At 45.8% G+C, this 22,954-nt stretch overlaps 1 protein-coding gene across 3 annotated transcripts in view; it reads left to right on the top strand.

Annotated features, from left to right (window-relative positions):
• Positions 1-1,476: 1,476 nt before the first annotated feature.
• Positions 1,477-22,954, top strand: part of FIP1L1 (factor interacting with PAPOLA and CPSF1) — a 186,635-nt gene continuing 165,157 nt past the window's right edge. For all 3 annotated transcript variants that reach the window (XM_082256744.1, XM_082256743.1, XM_082256742.1), the window contains exons 1-2: positions 1,477-1,688; positions 19,530-19,578. In XM_082256744.1, the coding sequence (XP_082112870.1) occupies positions 1,502-1,688; positions 19,530-19,578 (236 nt within the window). In that variant the 5' untranslated portion in view covers positions 1,477-1,501. The remainder of the gene's footprint in view (positions 1,689-19,529; positions 19,579-22,954) is intronic.

Genomic DNA, 22,954 nt, shown 5'->3' with positions numbered 1-22,954 from the left:
GGGAGGAGGACATAAAGCAGAACGTCCCAAATTTACAGGGGGAAGCCACTTAAAGCCAGGAGAAGGTGCGCTGTGTTGCGCTCTCCCCTCCTATCAGAAGAGCGCTGGTCTATACAGCACATGAGACCGGATTGCTCTTACTGTAGATTGCATTGTATTCACACACACTGCCCCCTATCTTCTCCAAGGGCTGCTCACCTCCCGGCAGCAGGAAATGTGGATAGGGGGCAGTGTGAGTACAGTGCGATCTACAGTAAGAGTGATCCTGTCTCATGTGCTGTATAGAGGAACTTTCTTCTGATAGGAGGGGTGAGCACTACACAGCGCACCTCCTCCCGACTCTTTCCTCTCTGCCTCTTCTCTCTCGGCTCCAGGCTGCCGTCTCCTTGTCCTGGCTGTGAGTGCGGGAAGGAGCTCAGCAGCAGCTGGCCTAGGGCGGCTGAACTAAAATCTGGGTGGGCACAAACCACCCCAGCATCCCCTAAATCCGGTCATGTGCCTCTCTCACCAAGCAACTAAAAGCCAACGGGAGGGAGAGGGGGAGAAACCAGCTTTTAGTTGCTGGGTGCGAGAAACAGAGGGTATTGTTCCTTCTCTGCTCCACTGTTCCTCGTGCTGTCTGGCCCCCCTGTGTGCCCGGGCCACCTACAGGAGGACCAGTGGTTCCCCCTATCAGCGGCCCTGCCCGCCTCTCTGTGCCCTTCAGTGCCGCCTAATCGGTAGCCATCAGTGCAGCCTCATAAGCGCCATCAGTGAAGAAGAAAAACTACTTGTTTGCAAAATTTTAAACCAAACTATTAAAAATTGTTTTTTTCAAAATGTTCTATCTTTTTTCGTATTTGTAGCAAAAAAAAAAAAAAAAAACAAAACAAACAAAACAAACAATCCAGTGGTGGTTAAATACCACCAAAAGAAAGCTCTACTTGTGGGGGGAAAAAAAAAAAAAACTTCATTTGGGCGCACAGTGTTGCATGACCGTGCAATTGTCATTCAAAGTGCGACAGCGCTGAAAATTGTGCAGGAAGGGGGTGAATGTGGCCAGTAGGCAAGTGGTTAGAGTCTATGGAGCCCATTTCATACAGCCAGGGATTTGCTAGAGATCAGTACACCATAAGTACAACAAAGCAAAACAATAGGATGAAAAGAAGTATTTTTTATTACAGAAACACTATTTATTATCTACCATTATTCCTGAAACGAAATATCCTCTATGCCTGTGGTTTCTATATATACGTTTCTATATATACTTTAATTCCCGGCATGCAATGCCTCCACACAGGAAGGCTACTCGTTGTTGCGCTTCAAGAGCTGAGCATGCGCTTATAGCTTCCCGGTGTAACAGTGCCTTTTGCCCTCAGCTAAGATGGCTGCCTGCGGTCTATCTAGTCTGTCACGTGATGTCTTTCGGGTCCTCCAATCACTGGGAGGTAATGTTGAGGCTCCGTCCGCCACAGGCTGAGCAGATCTCGCGATAGTTGTTTCTCGCAGCACTGTAGGAAAGATGTCCGCCGGCGGAGAGGTGCTGGAGCGGATGGTGGTTTCGGCGGAGATGAGCGGCTCCGGCGCTGCTGCTGCCGCCGCCGTGGTTCCGTCCTCAACCACCTCCTCTACAGCTGCCGCCCCCACCAGCACCGTGACCGCGGGCGGAGACGGAGGCGGGGATGAGGAGGAAGAGTGGCTCTATGGGGGTACGGGGGTGTGCTGTGTGTGTGTGGGGGGATGGGGGGCTGGTTATGGCACCTGTATATGGGGCTATGTCTGTGGTTGGGAGGGTCAGCTTTCTTCTTAGCTGGAGGCACATGGCACTGCAGCTGGATGTGTGCTCTAATCTCCTCCTCCACATCTCACTTTACGGCTTAAAGGCATAGTCCACCTTTGGTAACAAATGCTCCCACCTTAATAAAACATAACATGTGCATTCCATTAAGTGTAACTAAAGGCAAAACTATTCTATTTCTATAGAATAAGGAAGGACTTATAACCCCTATCAGTTCTTTTTACCATCTGTGTCCCATTGGGGAGATTTCCCTTTACTTCCTGTCCCATAGCCAAACCGGAAGTGAGGGGAAATGCCTGCAAAGTGAGGGAATCCCAGCGTGTCACCATTGGAAGATTCCCCCTTTATTCCAGTTCTGATGTCAACCCAAAATGTGCGATTTTCTTCTACTTTCACTATAGATCAGTGGTTATTCCTGTTCTCAGGACCCACTAACAGGCCAGATTTAAGGCCCCTTTCACACTTGTGTGACTTGTCCCGTGATTTTGGACCGCAAAATCGTATGACAAGTCGTTTTCCATTATTTTCAATGAGCCCCATTCATATCAGTGCGTTTTGAAGTCGCACCGACTTCAAAGTAGTTCCTGCACTACTTTGCCACGATTTGATTGCGTTTTGAGCCATAGCCATTGCTTTCAAAATCGCGGCAAAGTCGCATCAAAATCGCTGTAAAATTGCATCGTATAAGTGTGAAAGGGGCCTTAATTATTACCTTGGAGAGATGCAGACTTAAATACTGCAATCACTGAGCAGCAAATGATATCACCTGGGATGTAATCTAGTTATCCTGCAAACCTGGCCTGTTGGGTCCTAAAGACAGGAGTTTGGAACCAATGCGTGGTCCTCAACCCTGGTCCTCAGGACCCGCTAACAGGCCAGGTTTGCAATATAACTGAAATCCATCCCAGGTGATATAATTTGCTGCTCAGTGATTGCAGTATTCTAGTCGGCATCTCCCCAAGGTAATACCTAAAATCTGGCCTGTTAGTGGACCCTGAGGACCGGAGTTGAGGACCACTGTTTTAGAAGATGACAATAACCAGGACAAATAAAGAGGGTCAATCTCGTTAATGCTGGCCATACACTAGCCGAAAAATCATTTGAAAATCTGTCATTTGGTTCGTTTGTTTTTCGTCCAGTTAATGGGCACAAATAGAAAATCGGTTTTAACTTTTCAGAGCTGAAAAATCGAAGGAACAGTTTGGAAAATTGACCAACAATAAATTGAAAGGTTAATGTGTTTCTCGTCCAAACTGTTTGCACTAGGCATATGAGACAAACTGAACTAAAAACACATTTATTTATATCCATTGCACGATTTAACGATCAAAATTGGGTCGTCATTTGATGGAACAATCGTCTGCTCTCACGGCCGAGTGTTTGTTTTTCGAAAAATTAGTTGGAACGATTTTTTGTATAGTGTATGGCCAACATGAGGCACTTTGGCGCTCAGGAAAACCTGTTCCTATTAAAATCAATGATTGCTTTCACACTGGGTCGGTGAATAAAATCCTGTATGCAGCATCTTTGGAGCGCCCAAAAACCCCCTCTGTATTAAAAAGAATAGAAAGCTCTTCAAAAGCATCTCAAAATGGTTCTTTAAGTAGATTTTGAGTCACGAGTCCTTAAAAAAGTGCACCCCTTGTTCCTGGAAAGTGCCTCAAAATTGCTGAATTTTATGGGAAGTTTTTAAGCGCCTCAGTGTGAAAGGGCTCTAATGGGGACACAGACAGCAATAAAAACTGACAGGTCTTCTACATCCAAAACAAAAAAAAAAAAAAAAAGTTTTGCCTTTTAGTTATACTTTAATACGGGTTCACAATGCCTGCGACTTCTTTAACAGAAGTCAATGCAAGTCTGAATAAAGTAGTGCAGGAACCTTTTTTAAAGTGGAGTTCCACCCATTTTAGTGACTTTAGATGTATGTAATCCCCTTTAGAACTACTTTTACCAATGGAAAGTTTTTTTTTTTTTTTTGTTGCTAGTAAATACCTGATTTTCTGCTTTATTTATCCTCTTCTCACTTCCGGGTCCGGTTGGCGATTACGTCATTCGGCGATTCGCAGTGTGTGCTGGGATGTATCTCAGGGCATGAAATCTCACATTATTACACAGGAGATGAGCTGTACTGCGTGCTCTGCCCCGCCTCCTCTCAGTGAGCTGTACTGTATGTATTGTATTGAGGCCGTGCCCCGCCTCCTCTCAGTGAGCTGTACTGTATGTATTGTATTGAGGCCGTGCTCCGCCCCCGCCTCCTCTCAGTGAGTTGTACTGTATGTATTTTGTATTGAGGCTGTGCCCCGCCTCCTCTCAGTGAGTTGTACTGTATGTATTTTGTATTGAGGCCGTGCTCTGCCCCGCCTCCTCTCAGTGAGCTGTACTGTATGTATTGTATTGAGGCCGTGCTCTGCCCCACCTCCTCTCAGTGAGCGAGGACTGAAAGCATTATATCCTCACTGAGAGGGGGGGGAGGCGGGGGCGGAGCATGGCCTCAATACAATACAAACAGTACAGCTCACTGAGAGGAGGCGGGGCAGAGCACGCAGTGCAGCTCATCTCCTGTGTAATAATGCGAGATTTCATGCCCTGGGATACATCCCAGCACACCCTGCGAATCGCCGAATGACGTAATCGCCGACCGGACCCGGAAGTGAGAATAGGATAAATAAAGCAGAAAATCAGGTTTTTACTAGCAACAAAAAAAAAAAAAAAACTTTCCATTGGTAAAAGTCATTTTAAAAGGGGATTACATACATCTATGTAATCCAATTTATTAAAAATGGGTGGAACTCCACTTTAAGTCAAAGTGACTCAAGTCGCACCAATTACAAGGGTTCCATTGCACTGATGAATGGGTTTCCAACTTTTGATGTGACAAGTGCTGCAAAGTCGGAGCGATTGTTGCATCTGTGTGAACCGGACTTAAATGTAGAATTCCAGCTTACACCTAAATATCCTTAAAACTGTCCCTTTCCCAACACCTGTGCTGACTAACCTTTTGTAAGAAAGCGGTATATTCTTCCCTATTTTCAGCTGCTCTGGTCCAGTCATGTGATCTCTCCTGTGTTAGCCAGCTGCAGGGGAGAGGAGGGAGCGCCGACAACAAACGAGCCTTTTAAGTCTATGGGTGACAACACTGCTCGCAGGCATTTTCAGTGGGTTGTCAGAGCGCGCTCCCCTCTACCTAGCAGCTGCTGACTGATACATGGGTGATCATGTGACCAGAGCGAACTGACAATAGGGAATGTAGAACTATAGGCAATATTGTTATTTTTTTTATTTTGAATGGAGTAAGGGAGGGTTATAACCTCTGTTAACTTTTTATTTTATTTTTGTGCTATCTGTGTTCCATTGATGAGATTCTAATTCACTTCCTGTCCCATGGCCAAACAGGAAGTAAGAGGAAATCCCTGCAAATTAAGGGAATTCCTTGGGGCCCCCCAGGTCACCAGAACTAGTGTCTTCATTGGAAGATTTGCCCTCTATTAGTTTTCTGGGGACAACCCAAAATGTGGGATTTTCTTCTACTTCCTGTCACTGATAATGGTAAACAGGGAATCTGGTTAATAGGAGTCTCAGGCAGTAATAAAAACTGACAGGTGTTCTAATCTTTCTGCACTCTATGCAAAACTTTATATATATAAAAAAAAAAAAAGTTTGCCTTTAGTTATACTTTAAGTATATACATCTTTCTTAGACAGGTTCAGTCAATTTTAAGGCTAGTTAGGTGTAAGCTGGATTTGCACTTTAAATGTGTGCCTTGGCATGGGCACAGCATTGCACCAAAGGTGCTGTGGGCAGGCTCCTGCAGATTCTTCCACCAGGCCCTTGTCTGTAGAGAAGAACAAGCCTTCTGTTATAGGGCTGGTGAAAGCAATAAATGGACTACATGCACAGTGACATCACCATATTTGTGCTCCATGGAGATCTGTGAGTCCCTCTGCTGCAGTGACGATGGGACTTGTAGTCTTCCATTAACTACTTAAGCCCCGGAAGATTTTACCCCCATTCCGACCAGGGTTTTTTTTTTTGCGATTCGGCACTGCGTGACTTTAATGGACAATTGCGCGGTCGTGCGACGCTGTACCTAAACTAATTTGACGTCCTTTTTTTACCAACAAACAGAACTTTCTTTTGGTGGTATTTGATCACCTATGCGATTTTTTTTTTTTTTTTTTTTTTTTTTTGCGCTATAAACAAATAAGAGTGTAAATTTTGCAAAAATAACAATATTTTTCACATTTTTTTTATATGAAATTCCCCCCAAAAAATTTAAAAATCAAAATTTTTTAACATTTTTGGCCAATTTGTTTTCTGCTACATATGTTTGGTAAAAAAAAATTGCAAAAAGCGTATTTTGATTGATTTGCGCAAAAGTTATTGCGTTTACTAACTAAGGGAAAGATTTCTGTCATTTTTGGTGGGTTTTTTTTAACGCGTAATGGCGGCGATCTGCAATTTTTTTTTTTTTTTGCGGTACTGCGACATTGCGGCGGACAGATCGGACCCTTGACTGACATTTTTGACACTTTTGGGGTTACCAGTGACATTTCTACAGTAATCAGTGCTATACATATGCACTGTTACTGCAAAATGACACTGGCAGGGAATGGGTTAACTTTATTGGGGAAGGAGGGGTTAAGTGTGTCCCTAGGGGCGTGCTTCTTAATGTGATTGAACATGGCTACTGGGGTAGGAACAGTGATCAACAGTCCTACATAGTAGAACCGTATGATCACCATTCCTACACAGGGGAGAATGACAGGCGGCTTGTTTACATTAGCCGCCTGCCTTTCTCCCTTCACGGAGGACGATCGCGAGTGCCCGGCGGACATCGGTCACACGCATGAACTTCCCAGGGAACGGGGCGGGCGCGCGCGCGCTCGCCCGCTATTGGCTCACAAGCAACTGACAGGCTAGTGACGTATATATGCGGCGGTCGGCAACCGGTTAAAGGAGGCAGAGCTTAGTGTTTTCTTCCTCCCTATGTAGCAGCAGAACTGAGCTCAGCCTCCTCTGCTATGGGGAGGGAGTGAGCATATTATACATGCGTGGTGTGTTAACAGGGAAGATCACACAACATGTGATGCTAGGCTGGATCTAATTGCTTACAAAAAGTTTTTTTTATTCCGGCTGGGCTGCTTATGGCCTACAGATAATGGCATTTAATCCAAGCAAAAATGTCCTAAGCTGCTTTGAAGTGGGGCTTCTTGACTGGATGAGTCTATTTTTTTTTAAATGTCAACTTACCCTTTGAAGCGGTATTAAACTCTCACATGTAAAAGAAAAAAACAAAAATGCTGACAGGAAGGATTAATAACAGAGGAGACCCTAGTGATACTTTCCCAGTCTGTCAGCGTTAATGTCATCTGAGCTGCAGACCACATTTATGGCACCCGCTGTGTGCCAGGGTGAAGAGCTGGAGTGACATGATTACAGCCCAGCTACTCAAGTGGCCAGAGAGCACAAACCTGGGAGGAAGACCAGGCAAGGGTGGATGTCCCAGGAGTGGTGACAGCTCAGCGTGGGAGGGCTCCGTTTGAGAGGTAAGGCTGTTAGGATGTGCTGGTATAAACCTGCAGGGGGTTCATTTTTTTTTTTTTGTTTTGTTTGTGAAGTTTAATACCGCTTTAAAATATTTCTGAAGGCAAAACTTTTTTTATGGTTCTAAATAGAATGGAGAGGGATTAGAACCCCTGTCAGTTTTTCCTGTTGTCTGTGTTGTCCTGTTTATCATTGTCAGTGAAAAAAATAAAATCCCAAATTTTGGATTGTCCCCAAAAAAGTACTACAGGGGAAATCTTCCAATAGGGACACTAGTTCTGGTGACCCGGGGGGAGGGGGGTCCCAAAGGAATTCCCTTAATTTGAAGGCATTTCCTGTTTAGCTATGGGACAGGAAGCCAAAAATAAACTATATGGGGTTATAACCCGCCCTTGCTCTATCCAAAATGGAGGAGGAGGGGAGGCTGTCTATAACACCTGCTCTTTGCTAAGCCCAGTGGCTGTGAATCGGGGGTTTATTCTGTCAGGCCCCTTGCACACACAGACTGTTGAGTAAAGACCTTGCATGTACACACATAAAATTCTTCGTCGTTTAGCTGCCAGTGTTTCAGTTTACATGTATGCATGTAAATCGTTTATTTTTCTTTTACGGCTCTGAACACATCACTGCATTATGGATCTTTATGCAGCTGTGTGCATTGTCCTACAATGCAGCCTATGTTCACATATGTAAAAAAAGAAACCTTTTTTTGCCTGTGTGCGAGAGCCTTAGGCCCCTTTCACACTATCTGTCCGTCGGACGGATTCCGTTTTTCTCAGCGGGGGATCGAGCCGCTGATCCCCTGCTGAGCAGCAGGAGGACAGCTGTGTCTCTGCACTGTGAAAATAGGGTTTCCATCCGTCCAGATTTGATGGGTCGGATATCAGCGGACATGTCTCCGCTGCCATCCATTGCCCCATAGGAATGCATGGGGGGACCGTTCAGATCTGCCAAATAAATGGACAGGCAGATCTGAACGGCCCGCCTGTGTGAAAGGGGCCTTATAGAGAACAAGAGTTTTTAGTGGAGGAAATGAGATGACTTGCTATGATCAGATTCCAAGTCCATCTATTGAAGTTACCAGCTCCAGTTTTAACCAATGAGTCCCAATGTTCTGATGTTATGCCGGTTTGATTCATTGTAGACCAGCTCAGCTAGTTTTAATAATCTGTTTATTTATGCTCTTCTGCACTGGGCCAGTGGATCCATAGATCTATTCTGTCACCTTGCTCTCCTATTCTAATGGTGTTGATATTTGCAGCAGTGTAGCTATACAAAATAATTCATGTGTGTACAAAAACAGTTCATGTACCGTTTCCTAAATCAGGATTAAAGTGTTGTCAAATCCTTTTCATTATGGAATTGGTGTAGACACAACTATCTAGCACTCAGTTCCCATTCTAGCAGATAGAGATGTCAGTGATCTGGAATCCCAGAGTAATGTTTGCTAACTTTTCTCATCCAACAGCCAACCAGATTCTTACTTTCAATCTCTAGTGCAGGTGTGAATCCGGTTTGTTGTTGGGGATGGTAAAGTCACATAGAAAAATACAGCCAACTGTGGTCACTGACTAGGGTCTCCAACATTGAAGATATGTTGTGTTGATTTAGGCACTTTGTTGCTTGTTTTTTTTGATTGGCTTGTGTTGGCCATATTAAATGGAACAATCAATGTCCCATTTGACAAAACCATTGAATTAGACATCCAATGAAGGAGACGAAAATGGCACGGCAGCGTGATAATTGACAGTGATGGTTTTGATCGACCCAAGTCTATTGGTTGTGGTAGAAAGAAACAATTGTACAGGGTTGATAGTGGTGTTTCTTGCCCAACAGGGCACAACAAATGCCACTGATCTACCCTGTTGAATAGGCCTTTTTTTTTTTTTTTATTGCTCAGCCATTCAATCTTTTTTACTTGATCGATGTTCAATTCAATTGCTTTGTTGACTCGGACGTCAATTGTGCAGGTTTATCACATTGTGTATGTCTGTGAAGGTTCTCATTTGTTGAGATCATGGTAGACCCAGTAGTAGTTAGTCCCATTTAACTGGACTTCTCTAGTAATGTTGAAGACTCAGGTCATGGTATAGAAAGTAGTTAGTTGCACTGAACTGGACTTGTTCTGCAATGTTGAAGATGTTTTGTACTAGTTTTCCAAGCCACTGGCCCTTTATCCACTCCCCATATAATGTGTACTGTTGTCTAGGAACCGGATGAGAAGTGTGAAAGCTGTGGAATAATTATGTTCCAGTTAAAACTTTAAAAAGCACTTTTGCCGTGTCTTCTTAACCACTTGCCGACCACCGCAAGTACATATACTACGGCGGTCAGCCCCGGCCAGGCAAAGTGACGTACCGGTACGTCACTGGCTTGTGAGCCAATAGCGGACGAGTGTGCACCCGCTAAAGCACGCGCCCGCCCCGTTCCCTAACAAGTCAGTGCGTGTGACCGGTGGACCCGATGTCCGCCGGTCACTGGCGATCGTTCGCCGGGAAGGGAGAAAGGCAGAGGGCTAATGTAAACAAAGCCGCCTGTCATTCTCCCCTGTGTAAAAATGGTGATCATACGGTTCTACTATGTAGGACCGTTGATCTCTGTTTTTACACTAGTAGCCATGTCCCATCACAGTTAGAAACCCGCCCCTAGGACACACTTAACCCCTCCCTCTCCAATAAAGTTAACCCCTTCCCTGCCAGTGTCATTTTTACAGTAACAGTGCATATGTATAGCACTGATTACTGTAGAAATGTCACTGGTAACCCCAAAAGTGTCAAAAATGTCAGTCAAGGGTCCGATCTGTCCGCCGCAATGTCGCAGTCCCGCAAAAAAAATCGCAGATCGCCGCCATTACTCGTTAAAAAAAAACAAACACCAAAAATGACAAAAATCTTTCCCTTTGTTAGTAAACGTGATAACTTTTGCGCAAACCAATCAAAATACGCTTTTTGCGATTTTTCTTACCAAACATATGTAGCATAACACAAATTGGCCGAAAATGTTAAAAAATTTAGATTTTTACATTTTTTTTTGGCAATTTCATATAAAAAAATGTGAAAAATATTGTTTTTTGCAAAATTGACGCTTTTTTTTGTTTATAGCGCATGATCAAAAAATCGCAGAGGTGATCAAATACCACCAAAAGAAAGCTCTGTTTGTGGGAAAAAAAGGACATAATTCGTTTAGGTACAGCGTCGCACGACCGCGCAATTGTCCATTAAAGTCACGCAGTAAAAAAATGCAAAAAAACCCCTGGTCAGGAAGGGGGTAAAATCTTTCGGGGCTTAAGTGGTTAAAGGCTAAGTTCACCTTTAGAACACGTTACACCTGTATTTAAAATGTAACATGTTCTAGCAACGAAGTAGGGTATCGTTACAACTTCTGTTAGGTATTTATTTCCCTTCACTACCTGTCTTGGTATCAGAACAGGAACTAAGGAGAAATCCTAAAAGAGAAGTATGGCCAAAGCTTTTCGATCAGCAATGAGGCGATTGCTCAGTTCTTATGCTTACAGCTGATGTGGGACAGCTTTAGCATCACACTGTTACTGCAGCATGGAGATGAGAGTATGTGTGTTGTTTTTTTATACCCGGCAGTTCTCCTTTAAGCAGACAACATTATAACGGGTTTGCTCGTGGTCAGTATTCCTAAAGAATGTGCCACATCCCTGGATTAGAGTACACAGGAAACTCCCCTGAGTTTGGGATTTTTTAGGCACACAAATATAAGCAATACAAAAATATATGCAAAAATTATGTTTATTATAGTGACAAAAATATAAATATGAATGAGCAGTAAAATCACAGGCAATGTAAAACCAGCAAGAATAAATTCATAACCATGTGGATGACAGGAACCTGAGCCCAATATATTTCAGAAAACGACTTTCCTTCTTCAGGGGCGGTTCATATTTGGAAGTGTTCTGACAACAAAAATAATAGTATAATTATACCATTGTACATTATAGAGACATTCATTGTACATGGTGTATAACAGTATTGCACAAATACATATATTATTACATATTTGCATAAGAATAATAGCTTGTACTTCTGTCTATGTTGAGAGAAAAAACACTTACATGGTTATTCTTGCAGTATAATGTAAAGCCTGTAGGATAGTTTAAAGCAAGCTGGTTCACCGCAATTGTGGATCCACATCATGATTGTATATATCCCAAAGGTCAGATGTGACCTATCTAATGGATTTAGCCGTGTTATAGAATTTGGATAGGCCCCCATGCCTCTAGAATACTGTGGCCACCTGAAGTCCCAGAGGAAATGAATGCCATAGAACTGGCAGTATGGGCCAACTATAGGAAAAATCAATGGGGTATATATTAGTTATACAGTTCATTTGGAACTGCAGAGTAGTTATTTTTCTACACTTGGATCAACCAAAGGGGGATCTAGTGTGTCCCATATCGATGTAATAATTACCTGTACAGCAGCAAAAGTGAGGGATACCACAAAAAGGATCGACCAGCATAGACCGAATGGTGTAAGGACTGAGTCAAGTGTATGTAATCTTAAAATAGTACCTTCAATTAGATGGAACCATTGACAGCTGGTGTTCCTGGTATGGGGCTTCCTGGACCGTAGACGCCAGGACCGCCCCATCAGGAGGAGTGCGCATGACAATCGTCATAGCGCTGATGAAAGCGGAAGTGGCGTCCGCGCTCCACCGGCACGGGTCACGGAACCGGAACTAGAAAACTGCATCCGGTTTCCGATTGGCCGGATCGTCCCATGTTCGCAGAGAGCTGCGATAGGCGGGGCCGGCCAGAGACAGTGAGCGCCAATAGGCGGTCTGTCTCCCCGTGCCGGGGTGGTCACAGGGGAGGAGACAAGGGGCGTGCATATCCAGCACAGATCGATCTGTATAGTGTATCATTGAAATCGGTGGACAAAACAGATATCAACATAAGTCAATCTGCCTAGTATGTCCCTAAGATAGTGGACAGAGCAGATGTTCGCTGGATTGTAACAGTCATTAATGGATGGTTCAAATTAAATCTATAAATAGGCTAATTTATAGTGGATATTCATCAGCAGTGAAATACAGCCTGAAATTAACTAAACATTAAGGATAACTAAATGCAGAATACAGTATATGTGGCAAATATAACAGACACTTCATACATAGAAGATAATGTACACAAAATATTAATGATAACATTGTAATATCAAGAGATGTCATGGAATGAGAATTTATTTCTCCATCCCTCCCGAGGTAAATCCCTCTAAAAAAGGTTTGAATGACATGACCCCATTAAGACCGGGAGGCTGTTGCTCTTAAGGAATGTATCCACCTCATTTCGAGCTGGAGGAGACTCTTGTTCCAGTCCCCTCCCCTGGAGCTGGGGTGGATACGGTCCAAAATTAGGAATTTTATTTTGGGGAATTTACCCCCATGGACCAAACCCACGTGTCGCCCAAGAGGGAGCTCAGGGTCTGATTTGCGCATGCTGATGATATGACGGTATGCGCGTCGCCAGAACTCCTGTTTTGTTTTTCCTATGTAAAAGCATCCGCATGTACATAGGAGTAAATAGACAACACCAATCGTGCGACAGTTCGCAAAGTGTCGCGCCTTAAAAATTTGACCATTGGGCAAACTAGGGAGTTTTTGTGTCAGCATGTAACCACAATAGTGGCATGAGCCACAAATATATGTACCTTTTTTTCTCTAGCGCTCATTGACAGACGTAGTCCTCGGTGATACACCACCTTCGGGTTATGTTGCCTCCACAGGAGCAGGACTAGACAGGAAATTAAAAAGCTCTGGCCACACCCCAGGGGCAGTCCCAGAGGGTATATCCTCTCTCTCTCTGCCTCAGCAAATCAGTTATTTTCTGTCTAGTTAGGAGTAAGGACCTAGATACCTTGCTGGGATCTTAGGTCCTGGCAAGAATTTTTTTCTTAAAGGATTTTTTAGACAGCTTTTTTTCTCCAGTGTTCCTGTGAGATCTTCAAGCAAGAAAGCTGAACTGGGCGACGGGCTGGATGTTGAGATCCGGTGGTCACCCCAGTTCAGCCTACGAGTGCGTGCAGGCCATAGCTCCGCGCTGGGTCGGCCGCGACAAAGTCCCATTAAAGGACTGAACCCGCGAGTTAAACGTCTCGCTGAAACGCCAAAGACCATGAGTCACGGCGTCCGTATCGGTCGACAGCCCTCCCGCCCCGGTGGAGAGGGGTACTGTCAGGAGTTGGTGCCCGCCTGGTTCCGGTATGGTGAGTAGTATGTTCCCCCTTTTTCCCTGACGGGTTTTGTGGTGAACGCGGGCCCCTCTCTGTATGGTAAGAAAGAGTCCCTTTCTATCCTATAACATGTCACAGATCCTCCTACTTTGAGTGTGATTTTATGTGTGCAAAAAGCCAGGAGGCTTGGTTTGGGAGCTAACAATCTAATTGTATACATGTTTAAAAGATGTAATCTGTGGCATTCTGGGAATCTTATGGGTTAAGTATAAGCTACCTACCAGTCAGAAGCCACGGACATGTAGACTGCCTTCCAAATCAGATCGCCAGCTATTAGCAGGCCTCCCGAACGGCCATGCGGTCCGCCAGGGCCGGTACCGCCAACCACGCCATATCCCCATGCAGAGAGAGTGTTGTGTGCCCTGCAGCACACCGCTATTCAGTACAGGCCGCCGCCATTTTTTTTGCTGGATCGCACGAGCCGCCATTTTGGCGTAGCCTCGTGTCTCCAGCATGGGGGCGGCCATGTTTGAGGTGATCCAAACACCTCGTGGAGCTTGGGGGAGGCGCCGGAAGGCGTGCAGAGGGGCGGAGCCGCCTCCTTTCTTCCTGGGCAGCCAGCCAAAAGACTTCCTGTTTGTCAAGACAGCGCTGTAACCTGTTGCAGTTAAACTCTGAGCATCAAGTGGTGAGCCTGGGGGTCTATCTCTCTCTCTCTCTCGATCGATAGGGATCCCTAGCAGGTAACACTAAGGGGCTTTTTTGTGGCGCTGGGGGTCAGAAAAAAAAAAAAAAGTTTTTTCTTTACTTTTGAATTATATTATCCAGGAAGTGACTGGAATTATCATGGACCCTGCCACACATATTCCCCCACCTGTTTCCCTCGAGGGGGCCACGGGACCCGCCGGTGCACAGAGTATAGAGTCATTTACAGCAATTTTGGAGTCTATGGTGGCTCGGGTGGAGGCGGCCTGTCAGGGACGGGGGTCAAGGAAGCGACCCCCGCCTACCCCTATACCATCTGACACCTCGGACTCAGATTCAGAGATGGTCACGGCAGTTGCAGGTTCCTCTGCAAGGGCTGTTATCCCAGGTAAAGCCCCCTCAGACAGTGAGGAGGACGCTTCTTCTCCTGCTATAATTCAGGAAGAAGCATTGGTGGACGCACTAGTTGTGGCAGTGCAGGAAACCTTAAAACTTGAGGCTTTACCGGCAGAGGCAACTGAAACAGAGATTTCTTTTGGTACTAATAAGCCCATCAAGACGGCGAAGGCTTTTCCTGTACCTAAATGTTTTGGTAATCAGATTAAAGGAGAATGGGAGCATTCTAAACGTACCTTTACTATTTCCAAGCGTATTGCTAGACGCTATCCGTTTGAGGAATCCATCATTAAGAAATGGACGGTACCACCAGTCGTGGATCCGCCTATTTCCAGGCTGAATAAAGCCACGGTTATTCCAGTGGAGGACACTTCGTCCTTTAAGGATCCGGTGGATTGAAAGATAGAAGCAGAGTCCCGCACCATCTTCTCTCTGATAGGGTCAGCATTTAGACCAGTAATTGTTATTGGTCTAGTTTCCCAGACACTTACGGAATGGGCGAAAATGGTACGCCAAGATCTTAGGGGAAAAGATATTCCCCAGGAGACATCTGATTTGATGGAACAGATTATACAAGGGCTACAGTTTATCTGTGACGCAGCCTTGGACACTACTCCCTTATTAGGGCATGCATCTAAGTTAGCGGTGATCCTCAGACGTGTGCTGTGGTTAAAATGCTGGTCAGCTGACCTAGGTTCCAAAAAGACCTTGACCAATCTCCCTTTTCAGGGGAATCGTCTATTTGGGGCCAACCTAGATGAAATCATTAAGGATGCCACTGGGGGCAAGAGCACTTTTTTGCCACAGGCTGCTAAAGCTAAGGGACCTCGCAACAAGCGAGGACCTTTCTTTACCGCCCATAAAGGGCGCCCGGCTGGTACTAGCGGGAAAGGCAAGACTCCTCCAGGAGGGTTCAAGAAGGGCTGGTCGGACAAGCAAAGGACCAACCCAGCCAAACCCGAAGCAAAGGAGTACACAGCCTGAAGGTGCGCCCCCACCCGGTTTCAGGGTGGGGGGACGTTTTCACCGGTATTCAGGACATTAGATCGAGCATCAACCACTACTACCGGTGCGATTCTTCCCTTCCAACATTTAAGTACTACAGGAAGCGGTAGTTACCGTTCCCTGAATAGATCTTTTCCTTTACCTTTTCCTAAGATTAGTCCCGATACCTCACAGGAATCGGATCTGGTTGACCAGATAGGCCAAGTAGCCTCTAGTCGGGTGACTTCGGTCCCTGAGGTTCAACCAGAAAAGATCACCTTTCCTGACAACTATCAGGTATCTGATAAATGTGTGGGAACAGAAAACGACCAGACTTTCTCGGATGGTCGGGGCCAGATAGCTCTAGGGACGCCTGGTTCAGATCCAATCAGCGCCAGTGGTCCTAGAAATTCTAGGCTGGCCTCCTCAAGCCGGCCTGGCCGACTTGGACATGTTAGTCGCAGACGTTCCGTGGGAACTTCGTCTCAGGGAGTGTCTGTGGTCTCAAGGACCAATTTACCATCGTGCTTTACAGTCGCTGGGTTTAATGGCCTGGCCATTGAGACCCAAGTACTGAAGGACAGAGGTTTGTCTATTTCAGTCATTCCTACCCTTATTAAAGCAAGGAAAGCGACTTCCAGCAAAGTCTATTATCACACATGGAAGACTTATATTGCGTGGTGCGAATCTTTAGGATTTCCTCCACGTACCTATTCGGTGTCTCGAATATTGGCCTTTTTGCAACAAGGGGTTGAGCAGAAGCTAGCCTTGAGCACCATCAAGGGTCAAGTTTCAGCATTAGCTATCTTCTTTCAGAAGCCTTTAGCTACCAAATCCTTGGTGCGGAATTTCATCCAGGGGGTGCGGCACCTGGCTCCTCCAGTCCGCGCGCCCTTACCGCCCTGGGATCTTAATTTGGTTTTGTCGGTTCTACAGAAACCTCCCTTTGAAAACATCAGGGAGATTCCCTTGCTTACTTTATCCCAGAAGGTGGCCTTCTTGGTGGCTATTACTTCTGCTCGCAGGGTGTCCGAACTGGCTGCATTATCATGCCAGTCCCCATACCTAGTGATTCATAGGGATAAGGTAGTACTTCATCCTAAGCCATCTTTTCTTCCTAAGGTGGTTTCAGATTTTCATCTGAATGAAGATATTGTACTACCTTCCTTGTGTCCTCAGCCCAAGCATCATCGGGAACATGCGTTGCATTCCTTAGATGTGGTTCGGGCAATCAGGGTATACCTGAAAGCTACGGAATCTTTCCGTAAGACGGATTCACTTTTTGTGATCACGGATGGCCCCAGAAAGGGTTTGCCTGCATTTGCCGCGACCATTGCCAAATGGATTAGACAAACGGTGGTACAGGCTTATTCTATTAAGGGTCAGAGTCCTCCGTTCCCTGTTAGGGCGCACTCCACTCGAGCGCTCAGTACTTCCTGGGCCTTTCGCCATCAGGCGTCAGTGGTCCAGGTATGTAAGGCGGCCACTTGGTCGTCGGTACATACCTTTACAAAATTCTATAAAATTGATGTGACGGCATCGGCGGATGCCTCATTTGGCCGCAAGGTTTTGCAGGCCGCAATTTGAGGAGACCGGTGGTCTACCTCGAGGGTTTTTTTCTGTTTGAAAAAAAAAAAAAAAAAGATGTTTTCTCTTTTTTGTTGAGTCTCATCATTAAGGATGAGCATTGTAAACTTCTAGTTGGCACCGGTTGGGCCTTCTAGATTGGGATTTGATTTCATTTTCCCACCCCTCAGTTGTGATACTGCTCTGGGACGTCCCGAAGGTGGTGTATCACCGAGGACTACGTCTGTCAATGAGCGCTAGAGAAAAATGGATTTTTGTAAAATCTTACCGTAAAATCCTTTTCTCTTAGCTCATTGACAGACGTAGTCCCCGCCCCTCTGTTTTTTGAGTTGGGTTAAAATCTCTAAAGACTGCTTTTTCACATAACTGATTTGCTGAGGCAGAGAGAGAGAGGATATACCCTCTGGGACTGCCCCTGGGGTGTGGCCAGAGCTTTTTAATTTCCTGTCTAGTCCTGCTCCTGTGGAGGCAACATAACCCGAAGGTGGTGTATCACCGAGGACTACGTCTGTCAATGAGCTAAGAGAAAAGGATTTTACGGTAAGATTTTACAAAAATCCATTTATATTTGCAACACACCGTATCGCTGTTGTTAAATTCACTCCGGACCAGTTTGTCACGGAGTGCCGGAGCTCTTTTGTATGTGAAACCTGGCACATTGGGAAGGTATAGTCCTAAAATAGGATCGGAGGTCAGCAAGTGCCAATGTTTGGTCACTATTTTTTTTATTTTATTGTGTTGGTACATATAGGGAGTGATTATCCTGATGTTATTGCTGTCACTTTTGTTATTATGTTTGGAAGGATTTAAGAGTTCCTGTCTGTCACTGAAGAGAGCCCTTTTATATGCCCTCTTGAGTGACATCTTGGAGTAGCCCCTTCGTGTCAATCTTTCGCGCAATTCATTTGCAGCGAGTTGAAAGGATTGTAGATCACTGCAGTTACGCCTTAGCCGCAGGTACTGGCTTATTGGGATTGATCGGATTAACGGCTCAGGATGGGAACTCGAGCCATGGAGGATGGTGTTCCCCGCAGTGGGCTTTCGATAAAGTCCACTACGTAGGGTACCATCCTCTCCTCTCGAAATCTCCACATCTAAGAACGTCACATGGTTTGGATCTGAGTTCATTGTAAAAAGCAGGTTGAAGTCGTTCCTATTCATTCTCTCCAGGCATGTATATAGTAGTTCAGAGGGACCCTCCCAGATCAGGAACACGTCGTCTATATAACGGTTCCATAGGTCCATTAAGCAGACAACATTGAAAACCTAACATCTAATCCTTCCCCACTTTTTTAAAACTAAAAGAAAATGTTTTTTTTTAGATTTAGCCATTATACATTTTTTTTTCTCTGGAAGTACCTGATATTATACAACTTTTTATTAATCATTTTTACTTAAAGCGGAGTTCCACCCTGGTTATACATTTTTTTACAAAAATACCCCCGGGACAGTCAGGGCTAGCACATTCCACAATGGCTAGCCTCTGATCTGTCCCGGGTTGCACTTACCTTTCAGGAGAAATACTTACCTTGAAATTGTCTTCTCCAGCGCTGCCATCTCAGGTGTGGGCAGCTTGAAGCCAGCACGATCCTCTTCCGCGTCCTCTTCGGTCCTCTTCCTCCTTCTTCGGTCCCACGATGCACTGCACCGGCCCCGACGTCACTTCCGGGTCGCGCGCGTCATCCCTCCACAGCTTCTGGGCATGCCCAGAAGCTGTTTAGAAGGGAATGACGCGCGCGCCCCGGAACTGACGTCGGGGCCGGTGCAGGCGCAATGATTCCTGGGAGCGATGACGTTCAGCTCCCAGGAATCATTGCAAAAGCCAGGAAGTGACGAATCGCCGTGGCCGCCGAGGGGAGGAAGAAGGAAGTAAGGTGAGTATATTTTCTCTAAAAGGTAAGTGAAAAAAAAAAAAAAATTGCGATTATCCATTTGTTTTTCAGGTGACCGGGAGCGAGAAGATGGAGGTAAGTATAAATTTCGGGTGGAACTCCGCTTTAAATCTAAAAATACCTCCTGAGAGTAAATGCATTGACAGTGTGTGACTGATATTGTGTTCTTACTCATTTCCCATCTATTCTGCAAGTAATCATTTTATGAGATCCGAAGCAACAGATGTGTTGCCTATAGATACCAGAAAAGGATGAACTTGTAGTGCCTGCTGAGAGGAGAAATTGAAAATATGAGCGAAGAAAATTGTGTTACTGGCAGAAACCTGCCCCATTTTCCCTCAAGTTTTTACACGGGGCTTAATGAGATTTGCTTTGTAAAAAAAAATATATTTTTGAGTTGATTTGAAGATGACTGGAATGCTCTCAATTTGTATTAATTTGTAGAGGAAAATGAAGCTGCAGGACCAGATGATGATGAAGAGGATATAACAAGGTGAGCAATTGTATTTATTTATCATGAAACCCTCACTTTAAAAAAAAAAAAAAAAAAGTCTTACATTTGATTGGTTCAGCTTAGTGACTTCTAAAGCTGGATATAACTCATTGGATAGTGGCTGGGGATGCTAAAAAAAAAAAAAAAAAAAATCTTCGATGTATTCCTGTCAGCTTTGATCTTTCGGCTCTGTTGGTGTGCTGTGGCGTTTTCACAGTAAAGGATAGTGTCACTTATTCTCCCTCTTCTTTTCCCCTCATCTGTTCATAAAACATCTTGAATTCTTTTTCACAGAATGTAAAGGAGCAGTCCTGTTCAATGCTCTTCCTCTCCCCTTGTCCAATCGTAGGATATATTGTATTCTGTAAAAAGAATGTAACCCCTTTTATAAACCGATGTGGGGGAGAGTAAACAACACTTTCCCTTAGGCCTCTCAAACTTTGGGCATAAATACTGCTTATACAGGCGTTTGGCATTTTTTCTTTCAGCTTGTAGAAGCAACACTGTTAGCCTATGCATCCATGCACATTTGGGCATTTAAAGGCATATTTTTAGAGGAGTGTTTACAGGATTAAAAAAAAGCTGCATTTTTGCAGGAAGCAGAAAAACAATTGACACACCTAAGCATCGCATTTTAGCGTGTCAAGTGCTTTTAAATGTGGTTCTAAATCTGCCTAAATGTGTGTACAATACGTTCCATAGGCGTGTTTTTTCTGCTGCTTTATTCTGCCAGCAGTTCTGGCATTTTTTTTTTCTGCCACCTACTGTGCATGAACCCTTAGTGCCGGCTCACACTATAGCGATGTCGGAGATTGCATGTGATTCGCACCGCACTGCACTGCAAATTGCATTTGATGTCTGTGCAATGCAAATTTAGCCATACAGATTGTATGGCTGAATTTGCATTACATTCAGACCAAATTCGTGCAGGGCCCTTTCTTTGGTCCACATCAGAATCAGATTGCATGGGTGTTCGCACCTATGCGATCCGATTCCTGTCCGAATTGATAGTTCGCACTGCGATATGCTAACTAATCTAAGGGATGTCATAAACTTTGTTTCTCTTACGTCCTCCGACAGTCGCCGCCTCTTCATATTCGTCACATATGGGGTATTAGACTTTGCTCCGAAGGAGTAGCTAGGCAACAGAATATGTTAACAATAAAGCTTTAATATATCCCACCCTCAAGGGGTGGTCCCCTCAGTCAATACCCTCCTACTTCCTGCAACCATATCTCAGTTTTAATGTCTAGCTTGTCAGGAGTGGCTGGCTCTCTCTGTGCTGGGACTTTTTGTCCCAGACTCTTTCTTCTTTTTAATATTTTATTTGAGTTTTTTCTCTACCTTTACTTAGCTGTTGTTTTTGTCAGCATTAGTTAGTTCTTCGGACGAAGAGGATCATGCGGACTGGGTCTCGGGCTGATCCCCCTGATCGCAGGTCGTGGGTCAGTGGCTTCCCAGTCTGCCATCGAGCGTTCAGCCAGGTAACGCTCCTGGCACGGTGAACGACCCATCCCTGTTCGGTGCAGGGATGTTTGGTGAGGTGGCTACCTCACCGGACGCTGTGCGGTTTCTTAACCGCCATTGTGTGCGTCTTGAATTGCGACTCTCCCTGCCTCATGTGCAGCGGCTTGTTCGCCTGTGCGGGTTCCCCACGCCATATGAGGTAAGTGTGTCTATGTGGGGACCTGTCTGTCTGGGGGGGGTCTCAGTCTGGGACTGTGTAACCTGCCTTTAAATCACACTGCTTGTCTCCCTATCTCTCGGCTGCATGCTGTGGGCTGCAAGGGGGGGGGGGGGAGCTGTATGACACTGTGTGTGTCAGGCTGGGCAGTGTGGGAAGCTGTGTGCTGTGGGGCATGTTTTTAATGGCATGTTGGGGCATATACAGCGATCGCTGCGGCGATCTAACATGTATCCATATAATGGGATGAATTTGTGTGTGTTTTTATGCACTGTGGAGCGGCGGTTTCGGCGCCAAACGACGCCATTTTACCGGCGCCCGCTCCGGCCGCATGGTTTACATGCACGGCGGCCATTTTCTTGTAGCCTCCATAGGCTTACATAGAGCGCCCTGGCAGCATCACTTCCTTTTTCCTGGAACACCGGTCGAGGCAGCAGCAGCAGCGGGGTCTCCTCAGGTTTTATCCTTCTATTCCTGTTGTCCATTGCCTGTATTCAGTCTGTATATTCCCTGTGGGGGTCTCATTGTGCCTGAGTGTGTGCGGTGGGCTGCGCTTACCGCGCTTGCTGAAAGGGGGCAGTTAACCCTTGGTTGTCTGGCGTACAGGGGCAATGGATTCTCAGGAGGGCAAGTTTCCCACAGTATTGGTGGAAAGCCAGGGGACCGCTGTTTCCCCCCCAGGGGGGGATTTAGCCACTATTGTGGCTGGCCTTGCTGCCCAGGTGCAAATGCTGGTGGCTGCTCAATCTACTAAACGGCCCAGAGTTACTCTGTCCTCCGATTCTGAGGGTGAAGGTGATGGGGCTGTTCTGGCAGGGACCCCCCTATCGGGGTCCCGCTCCTCTCTTGATCTAGTGGGGTCTGAGGTAGAGGCTGAGGTTGAGGGGGTTGATAATTCTCCCCCTGGCTCGCCTGAAGAGCTTGCAATCATGGATGAGTTGATTGCTTCCATTAAGCAGACGCTACGTTTGCAGGACGAAGTGTGTCCCCCCGCTGCCTTGGCGGCTTATGGGACGCAGAGAAAACGCAGGACGCCGCAGGTTTTTCCCTGCAATGCTGATTTTCAGCGCGCTGTAAAGGATCAATGGCGCGATCTGCGCAAACCTTTTGCGGTACCAAGTAAATTCAAGCTGCGTTATCCTTTCTCCCCTGCCACTGATGAACGGTGGTGTGTGCCTCCACCAGTGGATCATGCAATTGCGGTTTTGAACAAAGCCACTGCGATTCCTGCAGAGGGATCCCCTGTTTTCCGTGATGCCACGGATAGGAGACTGGAGTCTCTTGCCCGTCATACTTATTCTGTTACGGGTTCTATGCTTAAGGCTCTATTTGCTTCTCTCATGGCGGCCCAGGCGATCGCAAGTTGGACGCAGATGCTTAGGCGCGTCCTAGTGGCCGATTCGGCCTCGGCGGCGACCCTGGACATGGTGGATCAGATCCACCAGGGTGTCATGTATCTGTGTGATGCGGACCTGGACCTGATTCCGTTGGCTGCACGTGTGCATAGCGTGGCGGTGTTGTCTCGCCGCCTGGTTTGGTTGAAATGTTGGTCGGTGGACCAATCTTCACGTAAAACCTTAGCCAATCTGCCTTATGATGGGTCTCGCCTTTTTGGGGAGTCCCTGGATGTGTTGATTAAGGGGATCACCGGGGGTAAGAGCACTCTCTTGCCCCATTTCCCCAAGGCTAAGG

This window comes from Pelophylax lessonae (assembly GCF_965119305.1).
Source record: "Pelophylax lessonae genome assembly, chromosome: 1".
Taxonomy (NCBI): Eukaryota; Metazoa; Chordata; class Amphibia; order Anura; family Ranidae; genus Pelophylax; species Pelophylax lessonae.
The sequence above is the reverse complement of the archived record's forward strand: the minus strand, read 5'-3'. Positions and strand labels throughout refer to the sequence as shown.